Here is a 23,693-nt window from a genome sequence, read left to right on the forward strand (position 1 = left end):
GTTTGATCATCATGCACTCGCCCCTGAGCTTCGTCTTTCTCCTTCTCGCCTGTTCGCTCGGCGTCTCTGCGCAATTCCAATTCTTCGAACAGATGTTCGGCGGCGGCGGCCACCATCACCAGCAGCCGCAGAACATGCCCAGCGACTCGAGCTGGTACCAGCAGCAATATGACGGCGGTAAGTGATCAGCTATCTATTTTGCACTACATCCCACCATGGCCGATCTGGGCGCTGACACGATTCATTTTACTTAGCTACTTGCGACAAATACCTCTGCCCAGGCACTCTCTCCTGCGTGCACTTCCCGCACCACTGCCCCTGCGCTTTCCCGAGTGTCGAAGACAAGGTCGAGCTTGGCGAGGGGATTGCCATCTGCGCGAGCAAGGGGGGGTTCAAGGAGGGTGAGACGGTGCGCAAGATCGAGCTCGCTAGGAAGGGGATGTTGTAAATGTCACAATGTTTGACGTGTACAGGGGTCCTTTAGAGCGACAGATTGGCGTTTTTGTACCATCAAATAGGGTTGTTGTTGTTGTCAGCACTAGCGTACCATTGAGCGCAATTCTCTTGTCTATCTTCGTTATGTTTTACAGTACTATGGCCCAGAAAGCCTCTGCCCACGGCGAGATCACCTTTCTATTGCGCAACTCTTCGAAGCATCCAAGACTGATTTTCAACAGTCTACAAAGGAATGTCGTCCGCCTTCTCATGTTTCGCTCTGTTTCCATACATCCACCATTGCACACCTAGATACGTGTCGCAGCACGCCTGGAACATACCGCAGAGCTTGAACGCCCACGGCACCTCGCCCTCGGCGCTGAGGAAGAAGAAGGTCAGCTTAAACGTATCACCGATCAACCAGTTCAGCAGCACGCTGGGCCTGAAGCCCTTGGTGCTCTTGGCGCGCTGGTTCGACAGAATCTGCGGCAGCGGCAGACACGCCTCGATCGCCAAAGCAATAAACCCGAGCACGGATGTATAGCTCGTGAAAAATTCGGTGCTACTCAGCAGGACATGCAGGATGACGAGCGCGCCCGTGAAGTAGAGTAGGAAGGCCCAGTACGGCCGATGCGGGCGCCACTGCCAGAAGTTGTACGGGCGCGGTGTCGGATGCGCGGCGAAAGGCGTGTGTTGCGCGGCAGGCGGCGGACGGTGCCTTAATGCGACGTGTAGGAGCAGGACTTGCATGAAGATCATGAGGATGGCTTGGTAGAGGAGCGACAGCGCGAAGTGATCGCCGAACCAGAAGAAGATCCTGTCAAAGGGCAGGCGCGTGAGCAACTGGAGCGGCCGGCACGTCCGGAAAAGGAAGCGCTTTGCTTGGTGGGTATAGCTACTTTAATATAGAGGCAACCAGCATGATCAAAGGTATGTCCAGCGAGAAGCCGGCGGACGAGCGCGTCCGGTGGATGGAGTAGATCTGGTCGGCATAGGAGGTGATTGGAGAGGTAACGATGCTGCACCATGTCAACAACCTGTCCCATCGGATAGAAAGGGGTAGGAAGCCTACAATGCTGGGGCAATGTGGGTAACGAGCCCGGAGAAGAAGCCCATGATGTCGGAGTCCGCGGTCAAGAATTCGGGGAGGTAATCGGCGAGGTAATCGGCGAGTGGCATGGAGAAGCGCGGCGGGAGCGAAAGGGGCTGGTTCGGAAAAATCGAGCGCTGCTATCGCACTTCCTTCCGCGAGTGAGCGGAGAGGGTCGCGTGTCAGCGGGCGAAGTGGCAGGAGTACGAGCTGCCAGGAGACACGAAAGGGTTCGCGGTTCCTTGCGCGTTAGCGTCGCGGGTAGGGCTGACCATCTTGATGCCAAGACCCTTATCTCCATCCCTGCCGCGTTATCTCCCGGCAATCGTCATTGCGCCTACTCCACCCGCCGCATCGTCTTCCCGCGCCAAGCCCGATCCCAGATCGTTTCGTTCTCTGCTTACTCCGTTTGCTTCCTCCAAACAGAAAACTTCTAGAAAACAGCAGCTAAGACCCTACTAACTACAAAGCCGGCCACAGTTTCCGTCAACCCTACCTACCTCCCACCTTATCACCAACCCCCACCCACACACACACACACACACTCCCCACCAACATGGGCGACCACACAGCCTTCTTCTACGGTCCGTCTCCCCCCCCCCTCCCCTCCCCTCCCGCCTTCCCAACCCTCCACCCCACCCACCCCACCCATCCAACTAACATTCCCTACCCCCAACTAGGCACCCTCATGGTCCCCAAAGTCCTCCACCGCGTCATCTACGGCACCTCCACCCCAGAGCCCTGGCAGACGGCGTCGCTCCGCCCGCCGCGCCCGGCGCTGCTCCACGCGCACCAGCGCCGCAAGGTCCGCCACGCCGACTACCCGGGCGTGATCCCGCTCTCCGGCTCGGGCAGCAGCAGCAGCAGCACCAGCACTGGTAGCAGCGTCCGCGGCACCCTCGTCGCCGGCCTGACCGACGCCGACATGTACCGGCTCGACCTGTTCGAGGGCGACGAGTACGAGCGGCGGCGCGTGCGCGTGCGCGTGCTGGTCGGCGGCGACGTCGATGCCGCGGGCTTGCCTAGTAGTGGTGGTGGTGGTGGTGGCCGCGAGGATGGGAAGGAGCAGAGGGAAGGGGAGGCGGAGGAAGTCGAGGCGGAGACGTACATCTGGACGGCCGGGGAGCGGCGGCTGGAGGACCACGAGTGGGACTTTGGCGAGTTTGTGCGCGAGAAGCTGCGGTTTTGGGTCGGCGAGGGGGCGAGCCATGAGTATGCGGGTGAGTTCTTTCGACAAGTTGTTGGTGGAAGAGAACGTGAGATTGGGGGGGAAATCGGTACGATGGTCGTGCGGTGATGAAGTGAGAGAAAAAGCGGAGCTCCGGTGGAGTTTTGGCCACTTGAAGTTGAACTTTGATAAGGGCTGGTCTAATGTGTTAATCTTGTCTTACAGATGTCGACAAGGCTGTTTCGGCAGAAAGCAATGGCGTAGATGGCACTGGCGGGCGAGGAGCCAACGGCGCCATCGGGAAGGCTTTGGATGAAGACCACAAGACAGCCAAAGAAACATTGAGGAACGCTGTGTAGGTTTTTGGCCAGGAGAAGCAGTCGCCATGGGTATCTGGAGGAATAACCGAAGGATTCGGGAGCTGGGGGTGAGAGCCGTGCCGTACGAGAGAAAAGTGCATGAGTATTAGACGGTGTAAGACCCCTGGAAATTTCAAGACACATAGAGCTAGAGAGATAGAATTTTCCATGAAGGGTTACTCTACCTGGCCAACTAGTTTTCAGAGCCGAACGCTCTCAGTACTGGAGAATGTGAGGTGTGCCTCCTGAGTACTGCATGCTAGCACCCGCTTTACAAACGAGCACAACCTCAAAGGGGAGAGCGCCATCACCTTGCAACTCAATGATTGAGTAACAGGCCATATCACTCAAGTTCTCGCTGGGGCAACAAGGACATGGTATCTCGCAGCCTTTCGTATATCTCATTGATCTTTGGCTCATACGCCACCTTAGCCTGTCTTGAAATCACATGCAACCATCTTTCCATTCATTGCTCTGGTATCCCCCCGCCCCGCTCGATCAACAAGATTGTGCTTGCTTACCAACCATCCCGGACGCCTCAAGCTATGCAGATAGGTATAGTGTTGAATGACATCCATCTCCCCAGCCATGAACATGGTTGAGGGAAAGAGACGAAAACAGGGAAGTATCATGCCAGCCACGCAATGAAATATGTATGTAGGGAGGAGACCGTAAATGCCAGAGACAGATTCATGTCTGCGAGTCATCGATCTCAATGACCTCCGTTGGCGTGGTCCTTCTCTTCTTTTGCTGCTGCTGTCGCCTCCGCGACGGCGACCGCTCCTTTTTGGCATCTGTTACATCTTCATAGCTGTGGCCCTTGAGGTGGTTTACTCCGGACCGCCATTGATCATGGTTCACTCGCGCCGCAATTTCAAATTGGTCGGGCTGTGAGTCCGGAATCTCTCTCTCGGCTTCATCTTGCTCGGCGTCTTCGATCTCCATTGGATCGTTCACCCGTTCGGAGATGATTTCTCCATCGCTGTGATCCTGTTCGTGTAACTCGACGGATCGACTTCCAATCGATGGAAGCGCTTCCACACCCCCCAGAGCTGATTCATCATCCCCAAGCTCGATTGACGTTTCTTTCCGCTTCTGGTTGCCCGTACGCAGAATAGCCGCGTCCTGCTCCCCAACCCTAGTAGTCTCGACGGGGGATGTGTGCTTTCTAGGGCTTCTTCTGCATAGGGCACGGTTAGCATTGAAGGCCGTGTCCTTGATAGGCGACATCTGAACGACAACTACCGGGTGGCGTCCAGTTTGTTGCGTGACCGCACGAGGCGGTGGAATATGAGGAGTCTGCGGTCCAGCCTCCAAGGGGGCCACAGTGGCTACTGACCCCGGCGGGGGCGAGCCAAGAGGTGTTTTGGGCCTGGCTTCGGGCTCCGCCATCTTGCTCGGGGGAATTTGCTTCGGAATCGATATTCTTGAGTCCCCCTTCTGGCCTTCCCGTAGAATTTTCCTCTCCAACTTCCTCTTTCTCTTCTGTTCTTCTCGCTCTTTCGCCTGTTCTTCCTCGAGCTGTAAAAGTAACGCCAAGATTTCCCGCCGCGTCTTCGGAGGACAGATGTCTGGCCAGTCCTTCGTCTTATCCATTTCCCGGCGGATGATCTTGTGCACAAAGTTGTCGGCGTCATTGATGAACTTCTGGAAGTATAGGCAAACAAAGATGCCACAATCACAAAAATTGTTCTGTGTAGGGATGCATTTTGCGGTCGTCCCTTGGAGGGTTTTTATGTCGATATCCATGCCACGCTTTGCTTTACCTTCCTCGACTAAATATGCCTTGAGGTTCTTGGTAGTCCTGGGGTGGGTGAGTTCAAGGGAATCGAGCATCATGATGACAGGCCTAGGAAGAAATCAGAAATGGTCCCATAATACAAGATGCGATCCAGTCAACGTGACTCACTGCTCTGCGTCCAACTTTCGGGACGGCGGGACTGGCTTTTTCCGCCCTTTTCTACCTCCCGGACTCAGCTTGGACGCATCTTCTTGGCCATCAGCTGATGCCTTGCTCTCATCCGTAAAGCCGTTCCGCGCCTCATCGACAGTGGGTTGTGGTGTCGTCGCCATCTTTTCGTCTCTACCTCTTGCGCCGGCCAATTGTTCCCTGAACTTTTCGCCTGCGGTCACTTCATCGTTGGGGACCGGCTGATCAACTTCCATGGCATCGCTCGCATCCTCTAATTCCGTCGTGTTCTCCAATGGAGGCTCTTGCTTCCCGGAAAGGACTTCATGAACATGGGCGGCCAAACCATCCTTCGGAAGATCTTTGATCTCCAGACTGTGCTCCTTTTCTGCTGCCTCTTCTTGATTCTGGACTTTCTTTGCAAGGGCTGGTAGGTTGCAGATGATGGCCAAATACCAGTGCTGGTCCTCGTTGATTGGGATCACGACGTAATCGTAGGAGAAGATGTCAACCCTTGAAGTCCATCGCTGAACAGCTGCGTAATTGATTCCCTTCTGACCAGTCGCAAGCTTTGTCAACGTGGAGTAGAAATATGTGTTGAACCAATACACCTTGTCTGGCCGCAGATGTTTTTCTTCTTCAGCCTGTTTTGCAGCCCATGTCATGTAGAAACTGATGATACTGTCGTTGAGGAATTCATCGTCACTGAGCTTGAATAGATCAGGCCAGTCTACTTGCGCCCGTTGCCGCCCGGTTGGTGGGTAGACTAGAGGTTGTTTCCATGCTGGTGGAAACGACATCTGCGGCCATGAATCTTTGGGTTCAGCAGTCGTCTCAAGATATTCAATGTTCGAAATATCGTCATCCTGATCGTTGGCCCGAGTGTTTCGCGTGGTTGCGGGTGCACGAGAGGAGGGCATGTCCAATAGATCGTTTGCTCGCACGGCTCTCGAGGTGCGAGTACCAGACTCAGCACGGGAGGGATCAACTTGCAGTTGTGAGATGAGTCTGGTGTCAGGGCGAGGTCTTCCATGGGTAGCTGGATTCTTGTTCGCTTTGTCATAGGCGCGTTCTTTATTACCGTTGTTGTCAGTCGTCTCTTGGCGTCGTTGGTTGCCGCGTGACTCAAGAAATTGACGTTCTAACCCAGCATCAACAGGCTTTGGAGCGGATTTTCGGGGCGGATTTTCGTCTGCCTTGGCAAACATCCGGTCCATTTCTTCTCTAAGAGTACAGTATTAGCACTTCTTCAAGATGATAAAACTATAATGAACTCACCCGGTCCTGGCCAAGCGTTTGATTGTAGAGGACATTGTGTCAAGAAAGTCGTCACGGTCCTTGGCGTTCGAGAACTCCATGAAGCGCTTGTAGAGTTCGTTGTCGATCCTACAGCCCTCAACCAAAACCTTGGTTGAGTCACCTTGGCCATGAATGACCCTGGTCACTTTGGACTCTTCGACAGAGGATACACCTGTCCCAACAGGTATGATCCCGTCTTTGCCATGGACTAGAAATCGGTTTCTCTCGGGTTCCCAAACAAGACACATTTCGATCTCCGACATCGCTGGGCTGTGGGGAATCTTGAACAGCTTCAGAGGCCAAGGACGCGATTTGCAAGCCACCTTTCTGGACGAATTTTGGATCCATTTTCCAGAGCCTTTGGAAGGGAATGTCTTCGGCTTGATGTCCGCTTTGGAGGGTCTTATGGTAGTTTCAAGAGAACGCCCTGAATGCGATGGGAAACGGTCGGCATCTATGAGCCCTGAGAAATAGTGTGATTTTGTTTGCGTCTTTTCCGCAGCATCAAACCTCCTTATCGTCTTCTCACGCTGTTTGGGCAAAGCCCTCGGGATTCCCTCGGCGAGTTCGTCTTCGCTGTCGTCATGCTTGTTGACCGTTATCGCTGGATTCGTCCTGACGTCGTAAAACTGGCCCGATCCAGCGCTTCTCTTGGATTCCTTCCGGTCATGATTTTGTGCTGGTCTCCGCTGTGAGCTTGGGTGCGAAGAAGTCCCGTGAGATAACTGCTTTTGATCGGTAGGTAAGAGTTGCCCGAAAAGCTTGCGCTTTGGAGACGGCTCTCGGGGCTCTCGGAGCTGCTCTATCAAGTGATCCATGATGAACTTCTCTCGTCCAGGATCTTCCTTGTGATACGGCTTAGGACCATCGGAATCCACATCAATGGGTTCAGAAGAGTGTCCACGAGTGGTTGCGGGCTTTTCAGCCAGGGCACTCGTTTCTCCAAAGCAGTCCTGAACCAATTCCTCCTGGGAGATATGCGCTCTTCCGTAGCCTTTTGCATTCATAGTGTCTTCCACCTTGTAGTATTCGTCCGACCCAGAAGGCATCGAGTGAAGGGATGGTCTGGAGTGAATCGAGCCGTTACTGCGGGAACGGCCGTACTGCTTGAAATGTTCTCTGGCTTGTTCGTGGGATTGCGACCTGGTTCTCTGTAACGGGGAGCTCCGTAGTGTAGGAGCGGCTTCGTCGGTGAGGTCCACGACCAGTGGCGGAGAAGACTTAGGGTGAGTAAGCTTCTGGCGTTTGTTGGACACCATGTCTTCATCTGGGAACCTGAGTGCGCGCGACAGTCGTACGTTGTCACCTCTACTGGGTTCAAGCTGGAGACGTCCTGCATGTGCGTATTTGCTTCCTGAGGGAGCGGTGCTTGGCCGAGCGGCGTAGGGCGAGTGCTGCAAAGTGTTGCGGGGGGCAAACGACCCACGAGCCCCAGGCTGCATAAACGCGTGAGCACGTTGAGCGCTCAATGCTCCACGAGAGAGGAACATACCTTGTTTGAGTGTGACATGCTACCGCCAGTTGGGGCAGTAGGCTTGCTTATCGTCACCGCATCGGGGGGGTTCCTTCCGGTTGTTAGCCGCGATCGGTATGTGGCTAGAGCGTGGTGTACCCGTACGTATGGTTGCCGTAGATCTGGAGCTCTTCCTGGCTTCTGGGCGCCGGTGGGCGGCTCGCGAGTTCGTGCAGAGAGGGCATGGAGGAGCTGGGTGGCGCAATGTGAGCAGGTGGGCCAAGTTTGCAGGAAGGCCGGGAGGGTGGGTACAGGTGATCTCGCGAGAACCAGGTGCGAGGTCGAGCGGGAGAGGAAGCGACGGGCAACAGGGGTTCATCGTCGAACTATGGTACGGGCGAAGGTGGTGAAGTCAGCGTGCGGCCGTTCAACAATAACGGGAAGGAACATGCGGGCGGTGCGGATGCGCTGGCAGCGCGCAGAAAGTTTTAATGCGCGTGTGCACCGAGGGGCAAGCACGTACCCGTTCTCCTGCGGTGAAATTCCCGGCGGTAGGCGGCGGCCGTGGGTGGTGTTCTTGAGCACTGCTTCCCCGGCTTTGGAAGAGAGTAGCGAGGAAAGGCGACATCCGTGGAGCTCGCCGCACCCCCGGACGGACAAGCACGTTCAGGGACCCTCACAGGCGGATCGAGCCAGGTTTTGCGGAGTCGAGAGAGGCATGTACAGGGCCGGGGAAGAGCAGTGTGGCATTTTCACGCGGCGGACGCGGCCAAGCGGAGAGGCATTGTTCTCCGGCGGCCTGGGTACGCGGAGAGTGACGTTTGTGGGATGTGCCGCAGCTGCTACGCCCGCCGCATCGCATCGCATCGCGTCGCAGCGCATCGTGCGCCGCTTTCGAACCCCGACGCGCAGGAGACGAGCTTGCCGGCGCCTATTGCGAGCAAGCCCCCGCCAGCCCACTCGCTGCCAGCTCCACTCTATTGCCCTCTGCTCGCCACCACATTCACGGCGTGGATCTTGGGTACCGCCCACCCTTGCCAGGGTTGCGGGAGCCAATCCTTGTTCCACCGCGAATCTGCTCGAGCGCCGAACGCGGTTAGTCCCGCTAGCATATGAATCGCTGCACCACATCCTGATTTGCTGCACACCATGCTTGCTGAGAACGCAGTGTTTTGACGCGCTGCCAGCGGCGCTTTTACGCGCACATTCCAAAGGCAAAGCGCTGATCCCCGGAGCTCACCCAAAATCCCAAAACGGCAAGCACCCGTCCACCGGCTACTAGAATACAGTGTGAGGTTTCTCAAGCGTCGACTCATCCCCACAAAAATGCCATTGCAGAATCCCAGAAAGACGCTCAATCCCATGAATTCACTCCGTCCCGAAATGCAAGTAACCGAACCGCCGTATGGTATCAGAGATCGCTGTCATCACGAAGAAGCTTTTTCCTGCGGCTTGCTTTCCTCCGCGAGAGTCCGCCGCCTCTCCTGCGCCTTTTCCTGGCGTTGTTGGTCCAGCACCGTCCGTTGTGCGATGCTGTCGTCGTGGCTCTTCCACTCGATGCGTGTGTCGGGCGGTAGCGCCAGGACGCGTTTGATCGTTTCCCTGTGAACCCGCGTCAGTCTGTGTCTTCAGCAACCGACCCTGCGTACCTTGCCCACCTTATCTTGACATTGCGGCCACCGTCGTTCTTCGTCCAAACGCTGAAGACATCCTCACCGCTCCGGACGCTAACGACGGCACCGCAAACCTCCTCGCCCGCCTCCATGAACTCGTTGCCAATAAGCGCCATTAGAAGATTTTCCCAGTATCGATCGGCAACGCCCTTCTTAAGCCGCATAATCCACTTCCCGCCCTTCTTGTTCTCCTCGTCTTCCCATACTGGCCGAATGCCGTCCTTGAAAAAGTGGTAGTCGGAAACGGTGGGAAGCATCGACGGGCGCTTGAGGTGGCGGAACACCTTCACGAAGTCCTGCGCCGTAGACATCCGTAGCATCTTCACCGTGGACTTCTCATAGTCGGAATTCTTGGACGTGGGCGGGCGATACCAGATGACCCAGGTGTACTTGAGAGGTGCAGGCACCTCCCACGAAAGCTCACCCGAGAGCGCTGGCGCCTCCTGCGCACTCTGCGATACCGGCCTCGACGGTGTTGCTGTTGTTGCTTTGCCGAGAATCTTGTCGCCTTTAGCGACGGGCGTCGAAGGCGACGCTACAGCGGCAGTCGCTTTGCCAAAGTCAAATGCGGTTCCGGGCGTCTTGGGCGTTTTCGTCGAGGACCCGAATGATGCGAAGGCACCAGAGCCCAGCCCAAAAGCTGTGGAGGCGCCTGTCGTCGGAGAAGCTATGTTTCCCGTTGTCAAAGGAGGGATGGCGTTGAAGGGATTAGAGCGTCCGCCGTGGGAGGAACTGCTGCCGCCACCGAAGCGTGCACGTGGGGGATGGTCACTCTTGGGGTCACTGTGGTCGTTGTTCATGGACAGGGAAAGCTTAGAGGAGCTGTCGAGACGTTAGCATGGGCTGCAGGGTGCGGGATGCGGCAGCGGGCAGATGGCGAGCGTCGGGCGGCGGGAAGCTCACTTTGAGCGACGGGTCCATAGGTTGTTGCTGTCTCTATCCATTGGACTTTCGGTTATCGTGCAGAAGTGGCGCAAGGGTGTGAGGGATCGCTCCGGCGGCGCGTGGACGAGAGCAGAGGGCCAGACAAGTGCTGCAGCAGCAGCTTCAACGGGCGGGATGGCGGCGAGGGTGCGGGCGCGCAAGGTGCGGAACGGCGAAGGGCGCGGAAGTGAAGAAAGGGTATCTGAAGACGAAGAAAATGGAGGCGAAAGCTGGAGGGGCCGGTGGAGGTGGGTGTGCTATGGGAGGAGATTGGGTCGGATGTTCTTGATGGACGATGCGGGAAAGATGTCGGTTCGCGGCGCTACGTTTTGCGGCTTGCTGGGCCTTGCACGCCAAGACAATCGGCCGCTTAAAAAAGTTCTCTGTGCCTGCCGACCTTCTCCCTCTACAATAACCCAAGACCACCAACTCAAATCATCGCCAGCCCGACACGATTGCTCTACTCGGCTGGCGACTCCGATGCGTGTGTCGAGAGAACGCTCAACCCACTTTAAAACCGTCATCACGAGGGCCCCTTCGGGCGCGCACCCAGGATGCGATGACGACCTGAAAGATGGGACATACCGCTACCGCAGCAGCAGCGCGCTGTTGCACCGCGGCGCCGAGGAGTATACTCCACGGCCTGGTCTCGGAGGCGGGCGAGACGTTGGGGTTTCTTAAAGACTTCGCCGTTGGACCTGGCGCACTCCCCGCATCGCAGCTGGCGGCTGTCTTACTAGTCCACCATCGCCATGCCCCTGGCCTTGCACAAGTCATTTCTATGGTAGTGGCCGTGCGAAGGACGCCGCAGCGCACCCGAAAACCACGCAAGCCGTCCGGATCATCAGCATGCGCCTGGCTTTGTGTGTGCTGAGCCCGAGCACATGATGGCGCCAGATGCAAGGGCATCTCACCTGCATAAAGTCCGGCGGCGATGCCATCCGGCCGCATTCCTGGATACACGCAGACTCTTGACTGACTCTTGACACCTTTCCCCAACGGGAAGCCTTCGCAGGCCTCATGTGAGTTCTATTTTTGCCATGCTCCCACGCCCCCCTCAGTTTCGACGATGATTCTTCACGCTCTGGTAATCCGACTTGGCGCGCAGCCGTCCACGCGCACCTGCAGCACGGCACTGGTTGTGCATGAGGTAAATAGGCATTCCTGAGAAACGCACACGCAACTACGTTGTTTTTATAAACCTTAGACATGCGCAGCCACGCGACTGACTTGTCACATAGCGCAGCAGACTCTACTTGGACGCCGGTGGCTCTGGGGAGACGGGGACGACTGGGGTGCCTTGCAGGAGCGACGACGCTCGTGAGTGGTGCAAAGACGCGGGGCGCGATGCAGGCGCGCGTATGTGTCGAGATGGCACGGAGGGGAGGTCTGGCGCCGCATTGTGTATGTACGTAGTAGCTGTGCGGAGCTATCCGTACCGCCACCAGCCGAGGCTTTCTTGGGCCCGCAGGCTGATCATTGCATCACGACGTGCGTGGGTAGGGAGCAAGCAGCCTCACAGGTGACAACGGCCCCAGGTTGGCAGCGCGATGTGCCGGATTAGATGCGGTATTATTAAGAGCAGCTGATGCCCGCTTCCGAAGACATCGGCACGTCTGCGTGGGCCCGGCGGCGTTTGGGCAGCGGCGAGGCGGGGTGGCTGCGCGCTGCTCAATGGCGGCTGGTCAGCACCCGCCGTTCACGAGCTCGAGCTGGCGACGGAATGCCCAGCCAGCACGCTTGTGGTAACCTAGCCCCTCACCTGCTCTGCTGGCCGGCGGCTCGGAGGTCACCCGGTGCGGCTGGTGAGGCGGTAGAGCCGTGATTGCCGCCGCGGTTGTATTCGGTAGCGTTAACGTCATCGCGCAAACGGCACGCAGCGATCGGACGTGCAGGGTCGGGATGCGTTGGTGGGGGCAGGCAGGCCTTGTCTCATGGCAACGAGCCTGCTCACTTCTTACCGAAACACCACGGCCCTCCATAACCATCCCGCCCCGCCCCACCACCCCGAGCCCTCCCTGAAGCCCGCAGATAAAACTGCCCTCCCCGCACTCGAGCTGAGCTGTACTCTCCGTCGGCCCGTCCTCGCGTGTGCCCCTCCAATACCGCCAAAATGACCCAGCACTCGCCCACGAGCCAGCCCGTGCACTCTCCGACGGCGCAGCCGCATCACCACTCTGTCGAGAGACCCAAAGGTATGTAGCAGCGGGTGATCGTCAGCAGCGGTGCCGCCGACACGAGCCGTCCCGCGCCTTGGATAGTTCCCGTGCTGACGGTGTCGTGCTCGCCCAGGCATCCTCAAGAACCCGTCCTACAACAGCCCGACGTCGCCGACCAGCGAGGGCGCCCCTCTCGCCCAGGTCGTGTCCAACGAGCGCCCGGGCATCGCCCGCGGCATGTCCGAGCGCGAGGTCGTGCTCCAGAACACCCTCCAGAATGCCGGCCACCGCCGCTCTTCGTCCAACGCGCGCGGCCCGCCGCCGCGCCGCCTGTCGGGCACGCCCGGCGCCGACGACGACGACGAGAACAGCCCGCGCCTGAAGTGGGACGAGGCGAACTTGTACTTGACGGAGCAGCAGCGTGACAGCACAATGAAGATTACCGAGCCCAAGACGCCCTACGCCAGTCACTACGACCCGGCCGAGGACGAGGAGGAGATCGCTGCGCTCGATGCGAACCAGATTGTGGTGGACGAGCTGGACAAGACCAAGCACAAGAAGAAGTCGAAGGAGGATGACATTCCCGGCCTCGACCTCGGCGAGCCGGAGGTGGAGAACGCGGGCGTGCACCACTCAGACGGCGAGAAGCGTGTCGTGGTTGATCCGGAATCCCTGGACGATGCCAAGCGCGAGGAGGAGCCGCCGCAGGAGCAGGAGAAACACCGTCAATTCGAGCAGGCGCGGAAGAAGCACTACGAGATGAGGAACGTTAGGGGTCTTCTTGGGTACGTTATGGTGGCGAAAGTCTCTCGAGTGGCGATGCTAACCCAGGCTTCCAGACACGGCGAAGAGTTGCTAGCTGAAGAGGACGAGGAGGAGCTGGAGAAGCCGCCCGTCCCCCCGATGCCTAACGGCCGATGATTATCCTTCTGTGGCATGTCGTGACGGAGGGGCACAGGCGGTAGAACAGTTTTTCAAAACCCTAAAAAGACCACATCCCCCACGAGAGGTTCCACGATCATTATGAAGTCCCCTTGGCTTTTTCGTCACCCAACCTGTTTTACTTCAACTATACCCAGCATGTTTTTTCCCCAATCAAGCACGGTCGGTCATTGAGGGTATCCAAGTCGTAAATTGCTACGAATCTCGGTGATCGCTCCATTCTCACAAGCATATGGAGGGCGTTTTCCGTTTCGGATTGAATAGCGAAGTGAATCTGTCACTTCCAAAGCAAACACAGGGATGAGCTCTCGGCCTGCTCTACTCAAGGATCTAGGTAGTTCCTGAATGCACAACGTAAACAAATCCTGTCCAGTCCTGTGTAATCTTGTCTGGACCAAGTTTCGTGGACTCCGGCCTACTTGCAGTATTCTACTCCTCTCAGTAGTATTACTCAACACAGGGGAAATTCTCAAGGGGGGGCGAGCTGCGGTTGCTTCTTTTAGGGCCACCATTCAGTTCGCGTAGCTGTGCTGGTGGATCATGATCAGCCTTCGCAAACCTCCCTATCTGAGCAAGGTCCACAAGATGCCAGGGGGTTGATGTACACACAAGCCATCACAGACTGTTCCCTATGATGGCGCTGAGGGCCTGATGAGCGGGCGCCATGGCTGTCGCGCGGCGGCTGGTAAGTAACACCAGAGTCTGGACCTACTTGCCGGCCATCCATCCGTCCGTCCGCGCGGAGCTGGTTGGTACGGCCGGCCTTGCATGTTGGATGAGGGATGGATCATATCGCTTTACACCCGGCACCGGAACAGATACCGAGAGCGGGTCGTCCTTCCCGTCCACGAACAGCAGGAATCTGGGCCGTTGAACACGCAGGAGAGGACTAGACTGATTTCAAAACGCAGACCACGTCTACACACCGATGATGCCCAACGCCACGAGGTCGTCCCCATCTCACATGCAGTGGGCGCTGCGGATCCCCCCACGTGCACGACGGACCCGAAGCGTCCTTTCCCCGTCATCGCGATGCAGCAGCCATGGGCCGGGAGATGGGGAAGGGAGGCTGGAAAAGGACTGGCCTAGACCGCTGCTGACGATTGTCTCGAGTCCAAGTCAAACGACATGTGCCTCAGAAGACGTCATAAGGGCAAGGTTTCAATTGCGGACAGCTGGCCGGCGGAGCTAGTACAATCGGAGCGGGAGTGGCATGGCCGTTGCAGCAACGGTCTGGATAAGGTTTGCACTGGGGAGGGGGGCCGGCCTGGCTGGTCTGCCTAATAATAATCAAACAACAAACGGGGCAGCAGCACGTGGTATGTTATGTTGGGCTTCTCTGACACCGCCCGCGCAACAGTAAAAAATGCGCGGCCAGCTCTTATGAAGCACCTGTTGTCCTTCGTCTCCGCACCGCTACATCGCGAAACAGCAATGGTGATACCAGGTCAAGAGCCGACAGAATGCCGGTCCTGGGTGGCTGCTGAAAAGAACTGTCTAATGGGTGCGTGAAGAAGAAAAGACGAAAGCCGAGGAGCCGCGAGAAGAGTTTTGTGTGTCGCCCGCAGATGGCGCTAGTACGTATCAGGCTGGTACGGACGCTTGGACATGTGCTGCTGCCTGAGGCAGTGTAGACCTCTCTCCCTCCACCAACACCAACCGAGAAACACGTTTCACTGTCATAGCACACTCACTGCGCTCGAATCGAGCCCCCGTGGAATGGAAAATCCACTTCCCATTTCTGAAAGTACGACCTTCCGCTCTACCGCATCGTCGGACTTGCGAGTACCTACGGATTCGTATCCATATCCCTGGCTCAGATCTCCGCCGTGCCCACCCAACCGCTTTAGCGTCGAAATAAAGTCGCATCACCCCAGGCACGCATCTCGCCTATATCCGTATACAGATGCGCTTGAAGACAGCTCACTTTCAATACGCGTGCTTTCCTTCTCTTCTTCTCACAACAGTCGGCAGTCCCCCTGCTTGCACCTTTAAATTCTATGCCCTCCCCCTCCGTTTTTTTTTATGGCCGTCTGCAGAAAGTTCGCCGACAAGACTCCTGCTCTCATCAGCTTCCTCGTCGCTCTTCGCAGCACCGAGAATGATCACATATGGGCTTGAAAGGGCAAACTGACCGCGCACTCGAGATGTATCTTTTTAATATTTTGAATTCGTGTTCAGAAACCTGGTATCTCCAACTGCCTGTTTAGTCCTTTCTCCGAAAACCCCTCTCGCCAAGTATCTTTACGCCTTTCCAGATCCCACACCCCACTCCTCGACCACCTATTCAACCTTTCCCGCATGAACGCCGATCTCCTTTCTACAGACTAGAAAAAGGAAGTAAGAGAATAATCACCCTTACCCATACCCATGAAGAAGTAGAGACAAGAGAAGATGAAAAGCGGAAATCCAAAGCAACAAACCCCATCAACTATCCACACTCAACCAACCGCCTCACTCGATCAGAGCGCCCAGTATCAAGCTCTGAATCACAAACTCATCCCCCACAATCTTCACCTTCCTCCCGCCCACCTCAACCTCCTTCACCCCGCCCGTTTCCCTTTCCCTCTCCGCGCCGACGCCGTCCGCAAAAGACGCCACACCCGAACCGCCCGCCGTCCTCTCCGAAACCGCCGACGCGAACGAAGCAGCGCCAGGACCGGAAGCAGCAGCAGCACCACCAGCACCGCCAGCACCACCGCGCTTCCTCTTCTTTCCCGCCCCAACCGCCCCAGCAGCAGCAGCAGGAGCCGCCGCCGCCGCCGCCGCCGAGCCAGGAAGACAAGAAACGAGCTGCTCCTCCGCGCCGTCCACATACACCCAATCCCACTCCTCCCCGCTCTCGAGCCGCCTCCGCGCCTCGCCCACCTCGCGGCACCAAGCGACGCGCCTGGCGCCCATGGCCGACGTCAGGAACCGGTACGCGCGGCCGCGCTCCGTCTTGGTGAGGACGAGGAGGACGTTCTTGCCGTCGAGCAGGCGCTGGCGGCGGGCGAGCACCGCCTCGAGCCTCGCGTCGGCGTCGGCGGCGTCGGCGGCGCCGGCCGGCAGGCCGTACGGGTGTGACGACGAGGCGGAGGCGGGCGGGAAGGGGAAGACGCGGCTGCGGACGGCGCCGGAGAGGAAGGCCGACTCGCCGGCGGGGAGGAGGTAGAGGTGCCAGGGGCGGAGGGTGCGCGCGGACAGGCAGTCGACGAGCCAGTGGTACGAGAGGCACGGGAGGCCGAGGGCGAGGGCTTGCATGTACTTGGCGCGGCGCGAGTGCTTGTCCGAGATGAGGGCGACGAAGCCGAGGGTGCTGGCCTGCGCGGTCAGGGTGAGTGTGGCGGGGACCGAGTCTGAGGAATGGGCGGGAGCTTTCTTCTTGGTGGCGGATGTGGCTTTGGATGCCTTTGAGGTGGTGAGAGGAGTCTTCGTAGGACTCGCTGCGCTGGTGGCGTTGCTTGAGAAGAGCGTTTCGAATCCAGGGTCGAGGATGCGTCCGCCATTCTCGAGAATGAGTTTGGTGATGCTGTTTCGCTCGTCGTCGGGACCATGCAATGTCAACGCGAAGGCCATGCCAGAGAAGAGGTCGGAAGCGAGAGTTGCAGGTGCAGCGGTAACAGGACGTTGAACGGACCCTCCAGGTGTCGGGAGCACAGTCCGGCGAGTCTTACCGGAAGCCGGCGTACCAGGTGCAGACATGTTTGTTGATGGCGTCTGCGGTCGCGCGTTAATTTCGAGAGATTCAGACGGGTGGGCAAAAGTGCGATCATTGAAATGAATCCACATGGAGTTTGTGATGTAGAGGTAAGTCAAAGGGACTTCCACGGTCTCCCCCACGTTGTTTTGCTGCTTGACTTGAAGAACGACTGTCTTGGCACCATGGACATCTGTAGGTGTGTATGTCTCTGGTGTAGATGCCTCTTCAATCTGCTCGGCAGAGAGAATGTCCTTGAATCCCCGTACAATGTACGAGTTCTTTCGCATGTTAGGAAAATCGACTTTGACTACGTCGCCATCTTTCAAGTCGCAGCTTCGTACATGCATCTTCTCGACATTTACGACAGTGCCATCATCGAAGCGTATGCGATACTGGGGCCCATCGAGTGACAGGCCAAGACAAGTGGCGGGATGGTAGGCGGACTTTAGGTCTTTGAACAACGCGAACACTCGGGTGGGAGCAACGACCTGGGTGGGTACGGCCAGAATCTCTTCTGCGCTCTCCTGACGAGAGGCAGACGGACCATCATGGTGTTCTTGGTACTCACTTACAACCGACTTCTGCGGAGTACCATTCTGGTTTCCTTTGTCGTTGGAGGAGTCCGCAGCCTTGGCACTCTTCAGCTTCGACGCCTTCTTCGACCGGGCCCGCAGCCTTTCAGTGGCAGTGTCGTTTTTACGGTCACTTTTTGGCTCAGTGGATGCTGCTATGGCGTCTTTCGGCAAGCGCTTCTTGGACGGGGACTTCGCAGCTGGACGGGCCAATGTTCCCTTCTTCAAAACGGCAGGCTTGGTGAATACCATCTCGTCTTCGTCCGCTTGCTCATTCTCGTTCCTCTCCTCTTCCTGGATCACCTTCCCATTTTCTGGAGTGGGAGACACCGATGGCGGTCTATTTGCCTTTTTGGGTGACTCGCGCAGGGCTCGATGACCGTACGTCTTTAAGCGTTTAGCAGGACGGAAGGGCGATCCGCCATGGTTGGGGCGTGATAAAGACATGACTTTTGTAAATTCTTTGTCTTCGTCATTCAAGATGTCCATTGCATCATCAAGCTCCTCAAGCGGCTCGTCGCGTTGCGAAAGATCTGCTGCAATATCGGTGAGACGGCGTACAGGACGAGAAGACCGTGGTGTTCGTTGGCTTGATGGCATCGGATTGCTTTGTTGTGACTTGCGAGGTGAGGCTGGGGTAGATAAGTGTAGTTGTGTGGTGCTGTTGTAATTCGTCATTCGAGAGTCGGTCGCATTGGACGTAGCGTTGTTTTGTTCTCCTTGCTGTACAGTAGCTCGTGCAGTGTCTTGCGCGGCGTCGCGTTCGGTTTCCTGGGCAGGGTCTGCATTTGCGGCATTGGGGTCTGCTGATTCTTGTTGAGGGGATGAAATAGGACCCTCATCAAACGGGTCTGTATCGGGGATGGTATTCTGCGTCTCCACCGTCTTTTTTGATCGTGGTGAGGTACCAGCGGTATTAGGCTCTTCTTGCCCGATATTCCCCTCATCTTTTTCACGAGCATCAGGAACTTTGTGCACCTCTTCCTCTTGTTGCACCATGACCACCTCATCCACCTTCAAGTTATCCTCATGATCTTCATCATGACCCTCGCCCACACGCGAGACGATAGTGGCGACTTCGTCCTCATCATCTCCTTGTTCACTGCCTTTACTGGAAGAATCCATGTAATCGGGACCCTCTCCATCCTCTTCCATTTGGGTACAGTCAGGTTTATCGTAGTCGTCATTCACGTCCAAGCCGTCACGGTCTTCATGGCTTTCACGGTCCCCCTCGTCCTTTTCGTCAGCCGGCTGAAACACCGGCGGGCTACTTGGAATCTCCTTTTCCGCTTCTTCCGCGTATCCGCTGTCATCAATCGCCCTAATCATCTGACTGGTGTTGGCGGGTGGCTGTGGAATAGACGATGTCTTGAGCGTCTTGCTTATGTGTGCATCCACCTCTGCGCGTTTACCGTCTGTCATGACTGAATATTGCGATTGGGCAATGCGGACGTCCAGAGACGATGTGTCAGGCAGATGGTTCGGCATTGGATTGCTGTCCTCCTGGATCTGCGAGTTGTGTGGTTGAGAATCAGCAACCGCCACCTCCTCCCCACCTTCGAGAAGTCTTTTGAACGTTTGGTTGACATGGCTCTGACTCTTCCTGGCACTTATTTGACTGCTAGAGATGTCGTGTGTAGCCAAAGGAGATCCAGTATCACGGACCTGCCCACTTCTTCCAGAGCTCCGCGGCCGCGAGGAAGTCATGGGCACTTGAACGCCGTTTGGCTGGGACGGCTTTTGGACAGTTGGCGGATCGGACGCCAGTTCATCTTCTGAGTCCGAATCTTCTCCGTCGTCCGATATCTCTACAACATTCTTCTGCTTGATAGTATATCTGGCAGGGGTGAACAAGGCTGTATCGCTCCTGGTGAGTGCAGGATTCTTCATCGTGGCTGGACTCGAGTCTTTCAAGCGATCCTTCAGCATCTGTATCTGAGCCACTACCCTGGCTCTGTCGTTCTTTCTTTGCTGATGTGCATCTTCGTCCTCAAACTCATCCCACCCTTCAGACTTTAGTTGCTCCAGCTCGGCTTCCATGGCAGCCATACGTTGGCGATCGCGCGCTTCCTGAGATTCTTTCATGGAAGTGTATGTATCTCTGGGCTCTGTCGCTGCGCGAGAGAATGGGCTGTGATAGGTTTTGGTAGGCGAAGACAAGGTCGCGGCAGCATCAGACGAGAAGCGCATATGGAGGTTCGGCGACGGGCGCTGGAAGACGGGATCGGAGTGACGAGCATCAAGCTGTGGCGAAGAGTTGTTCCCTTGAGTGTGATTGAACACCTGGCTCATAGAGAATATCGGAGCACCTGTGCCATTGTTGAACATGTTCGGATTGATGGCGGAGCCGGGTGTGCGCGTCGCTGAGCTCAGCACCTCCCCAAGCCGATTGCGTTTCTTTCCAGTGGTCGCAGGCGTCTCGGGTTGCGCGAATCGCGGCTGTGCGATGGCGTCCAATTGAGTCGGCGCCTCTAGGCTAAGCTCGTCTGCGTCCATATCATCAGCGGGTCCGTCGAATGACATCTGCGACTCGGCAGCATCACGCTTCTTCTCCGGGCTTCGCCAGTCGCTGAGAAGGTCGACATGTCCCGCATGACCATCGACATAAGTCGCCTGCTCGGCATCCTCTTGTGTCTGGTCGGCGTTGTCGGCTACACCTGGGGCAACTTTATGCGCGATCATAGCGTGCAGCCCGGCCGAGTGATCTCGGTACAGCTGCGAGTCTATGGGCTGGGTGTCACCCTCAAACCCGCTGAATGAATTGAACATCCTGAGCGGGGTGTAGTGCGTCGCGTCGAGCAGCGCGGTCGCGGTAGTGGCAAGCGGAGCGGATCGGTACGGCGTCAAGTGCGGGATCGGATGGGCATTGAGGGCGGGCGAGCGACGGGGGTGGCGGTAATGACGTGCGGTGCAGCTGTCTTTGGGCTGCGGATCGCATGCACCTGGCGGAGACGACGGTGATGTAGTGCGTGAGCAGTCGTGAAGGCCGGAGCTGTGGGGGTGATGGTCGTGGTCGATGGCAATAGCGGCGATTGGAGGCTTGTGGTTGGCCGGTGCTGGGGCGGAGAGGTCAGGCAGACGCGACGCGTCGGGCGGCGCCAGAGCCAGTGTAGCCGGACTTGACGTCTGCGGTGAGCGAGTGAAAACGAAGTGTGAGCGGCAACTTTTCTCTCAAGTCATGTACCTGGCACGCTCAGCACCGACAGGGTGGCACGGCGTGCACAGCGAGTGCATAAAAGCGGGATATGCGGGCGGACTCCACTGAGGCAAGCCGGGGTGATGCGCAAGGGCAGAGAAAAGAGCTGCTTACCAACATCCTGATCTCAGCGATGCGCTGCGTGTTCAACGTGTCCTCGTCTTCCTCCATGGTGGCGTGTATGTTGGAGAGGTCTGCGAGGCCCGCCATCAGGCAACAAAGACGACCTACGGACTGGTGGCTGAAAGGTGCTCCGTCCCCGACGCGACTTCCACCACGACGCGCTAACACGTGCTTTCGGATCAATTCGGAAGGCCAATTAGCGCATCCGTCATGCTGGTCCTTCTCACAGATATCCACATCTTATGCCTGCCACGTTACTTTTTCCTCGCGGAGGAAGTTTTTTTTTTATTCGACACAATTCCGCCAAAGGGAACTTGACACTGATATGTATGCACTGTACATTATTTATCAATTGCTCGAAAGCAACAACGCCAGGCACCACAGCACCGCACCCCAAGATGCCAACTGAACCCATTGCTTCAAGTTTTTCGTTCGACTTTACATAGTTCCCATCATCTCGTACTTTGCGCAAGCCTTCATGTCGAGACCCTGCAGAACTGCAAGCCTGTCTTGATGTCGCCAAACTTCGCATTCCAGATATCGGTGAAGTAGCTCTTCCGCGCCACCCACGGGCCCTTGTCGCCCGCCTTAGGCAGCACGCCCTCGGCCTTGTGGATATATGTCGAGCTGAGGTCCAGCACGGGCATGGGTTTCAGGTCCTCGGGGCTCTCGATGCGCGGCACGGCGCTCGTGATGCCCTTGGCGCGCATGTGGCCGATCAGGCGCGTCACGAGCTGCGCCGTCGCGTCCGAGCCCAGCGTCCACGAGGCGTTGGTGTAGCCGATGACGAAGGCCGCGTTCGGCACGTCCTGCATCATGAGCCCCTTCCAGAGGAACTTCTTGCCCGGCTCGATGCGCTCGCCGTCGACGCGCAGCTCGGCGCCGCCCGCGAGCTGGATCTTCAGCCCCGTCGCCGTGACGATGGTGTCGATGTCGTCGATGCGCGACCCGTCTTGGAGCTCGATGCTGCGGTCGTTGACCGTCTTGATGTGGCCGGTTGCGATTGATGCCTTGCCTTCTTGGAGCGCTGTGTAGAAATCGCCGTCTGGGCATATGCACAGGCGTTGCTCCCAGGGATTGTAGGCGGGCTCGAAGTGCGGGTCGTGGGGAACGTTCTTGGGGAGCTGCGAGACAGTGCCCTTGCGGAGAAGGTTGCGAGCGACGTTGGGAAAGGCACGGCAGAAGTGGAAGACGAGGTAAGCTGTTACGAGAAAACGCCACCGGATGAGGGTATTGGCAATCCAGCTTGGGAGAAGAGAGCGAATGGCGTGATCAAGGTGGTTGACGGAAGAGAGGGCAACGACGTAGCTGGGCGAACGTTGGAGCATGACGACATGGGAGGCCTTCTTTGCGAGGTTTGGAAGGAGCGTGATGGCGGTTGCACCGCTGCCAATAATGACCATCTTCTTGTTGGAGTAGTCCAAGTCTTCAGGCCAGAACTGCGGGTGCACGATGGTACCCTTGAAACCATCGAGACCGGGAATAGTCGTCTGGAGCGGCTCGTTGTAGTCGTAGTACCCAGTGGCCATGATCAAGAACGACGAGTTCAGCCTTTTCTGCGTGCCATCTCCGTCGACGTCCAATGACCATGTCTGGGAGTCCGACGACCAATTTGCTGACGACAGCTTGTGGCGGTATAAGATATGCTGGTCAATGCCGTACTCGGCGGCTGTATCCTTGATGTACTCGACGATAGAGGGACCGTCGGCGATAGCATTTGACTTGGTCCAGGGGCGAAACGGGAAACCAAAGGTATGTAGATCCGAGTCGGAACGGACGCCGGGATACTTGAAGAGGTCCCAAGTACCGCCCAGGTTATCGCGTGCCTCTAGAATCTTGTATGTCGTGCCTGCCGGCAGCTGTGTCTGAATTCGGTAGGCGGCATTGACGCCGGATATGCCAGCTCCCACGATGATGATATCGTGGTCGGGTCGTGTTTCAGCCATGGTTGTGGCTGGGCCGATGTCAAGGAACGAGGTGTGGCGTGACGCTGATGGAGCTTGGCAGGATTCGGTTTGGGCGTAGTTGGAGGCTCGGCCAAGGGCAGGATTGTGTCAAATGGGGAAAGGACGCGAGGAGAGGGCTGGTTGGATGCCGGTCGGAAAAGAGCACACAGCTTTATAACCCCACGGGAACACCGGGAAGTCGATGCAGGTGGTTTGTGCCTCGGTCGTGTTACCCGCAACATATATGGGGGGGCTCCACCTGCTATCGGCCGAAAAATGATGTGCAACCAGAACCAACGTTGGAGGCCAAGCTTTGCCTTGTCTCTTGTGGCGTGCAAATCCTGGGGCAACACCGAGGCATCTTCTCCTTTCGCACAAGCGTCATCCCCGCTGCACACTGCGTCTCTAGCTGCGTCCCAAGTTCATCGTCCACGTCCGTACTTACTCGCGCCAAAACCGCCGCTCGAATCAACATAAGGTCGTGCGAACTTCGAGATGAACCGGAATTAAAGGCTATTGTCCTTTCCATTTGGCTGTGGGGGCCATCCATGGACAACGAGATGACTGTTTCTCACCAAGATGCATCTCACCCCGACTAGGCGATACCTAGCCGATGAGAACGCGATCGTGCCGAGGTCGTCTCATGGAGACTCGGTGTGGTGCCAGTCTAACCTCGCCTTTTCGTCACCACGCATGCACATGGTTAGTTCATGTAGAGCACCCCGCCGGATAGATTCTTACTTGATTGGTGAATGCGCACGGT

The 23,693-nt window shown here is 57.1% G+C and overlaps 8 protein-coding genes across 8 annotated transcripts; 3 read left to right on the forward strand and 5 right to left on the reverse strand.

Annotated features, from left to right (window-relative positions):
- Positions 1-11: 11 nt before the first annotated feature.
- Positions 12-448, forward strand: BKCO1_3400069 (long chronological lifespan protein 2; the record flags this gene model as incomplete). Its single annotated transcript, XM_020274689.1, has 2 exons — positions 12-177; positions 255-448. The coding sequence occupies 2 exons, from the start codon at positions 12-14 to the stop codon at positions 446-448; spliced, it is 360 nt and encodes a 119-aa protein (XP_020129312.1).
- Positions 449-678: 230 nt separating this feature from the next.
- On the reverse strand, positions 679-1,614 carry BKCO1_3400070 (pq loop repeat protein; the record flags this gene model as incomplete). Its single annotated transcript, XM_020274691.1, has 3 exons — positions 679-1,252; positions 1,335-1,454; positions 1,508-1,614. 3 exons carry the CDS (start codon positions 1,612-1,614, stop codon positions 679-681), a joined length of 801 nt encoding a protein of 266 aa, XP_020129245.1.
- Positions 1,615-2,081: 467 nt separating this feature from the next.
- On the forward strand, positions 2,082-3,052 carry BKCO1_3400071 (disease resistance protein; the record flags this gene model as incomplete). The annotated part of the gene is made up of 2 exons (XM_020274692.1): positions 2,082-2,745; positions 2,919-3,052. 2 exons carry the CDS (start codon positions 2,082-2,084, stop codon positions 3,050-3,052), a joined length of 798 nt encoding a protein of 265 aa, XP_020129244.1.
- Positions 3,053-3,742: 690 nt separating this feature from the next.
- BKCO1_3400072 (ulp1 protease family protein) lies at positions 3,743-7,958 on the reverse strand (the record flags this gene model as incomplete). Its single annotated transcript, XM_020274693.1, has 5 exons — positions 3,743-4,901; positions 4,962-6,185; positions 6,240-7,696; positions 7,753-7,825; positions 7,879-7,958. The coding sequence occupies 5 exons, from the start codon at positions 7,956-7,958 to the stop codon at positions 3,743-3,745; spliced, it is 3,993 nt and encodes a 1,330-aa protein (XP_020129247.1).
- A 1,182-nt stretch (positions 7,959-9,140) lies between these two features.
- BKCO1_3400073 (eukaryotic translation initiation factor 4e-4) lies at positions 9,141-10,330 on the reverse strand (the record flags this gene model as incomplete). The annotated part of the gene is made up of 3 exons (XM_020274694.1): positions 9,141-9,315; positions 9,372-10,208; positions 10,290-10,330. The coding sequence occupies 3 exons, from the start codon at positions 10,328-10,330 to the stop codon at positions 9,141-9,143; spliced, it is 1,053 nt and encodes a 350-aa protein (XP_020129246.1).
- Positions 10,331-12,423: 2,093 nt separating this feature from the next.
- Positions 12,424-13,390, forward strand: BKCO1_3400074 (glc8 protein; the record flags this gene model as incomplete). Its single annotated transcript, XM_020274695.1, has 3 exons — positions 12,424-12,505; positions 12,603-13,254; positions 13,309-13,390. 3 exons carry the CDS (start codon positions 12,424-12,426, stop codon positions 13,388-13,390), a joined length of 816 nt encoding a protein of 271 aa, XP_020129249.1.
- Positions 13,391-15,865: 2,475 nt separating this feature from the next.
- On the reverse strand, positions 15,866-21,032 carry BKCO1_3400075 (dna damage repair protein; the record flags this gene model as incomplete). Its single annotated transcript, XM_020274696.1, has 2 exons — positions 15,866-20,791; positions 20,976-21,032. The coding sequence occupies 2 exons, from the start codon at positions 21,030-21,032 to the stop codon at positions 15,866-15,868; spliced, it is 4,983 nt and encodes a 1,660-aa protein (XP_020129248.1).
- A 428-nt stretch (positions 21,033-21,460) lies between these two features.
- Positions 21,461-22,930, reverse strand: BKCO1_3400076 (flavin-containing monooxygenase-like protein; the record flags this gene model as incomplete). Its single annotated transcript, XM_020274697.1, has 1 exon — positions 21,461-22,930. The coding sequence occupies one exon, from the start codon at positions 22,928-22,930 to the stop codon at positions 21,461-21,463; it is 1,470 nt and encodes a 489-aa protein (XP_020129250.1).
- Between the last annotated feature and the right edge of the window lie 763 nt (positions 22,931-23,693).

The sequence above is a fragment of the Diplodia corticola genome (assembly GCF_001883845.1).
Source record: "Diplodia corticola strain CBS 112549 chromosome Unknown scaffold34, whole genome shotgun sequence".
NCBI lineage: Eukaryota > Fungi > Ascomycota > Dothideomycetes > Botryosphaeriales > Botryosphaeriaceae > Diplodia > Diplodia corticola.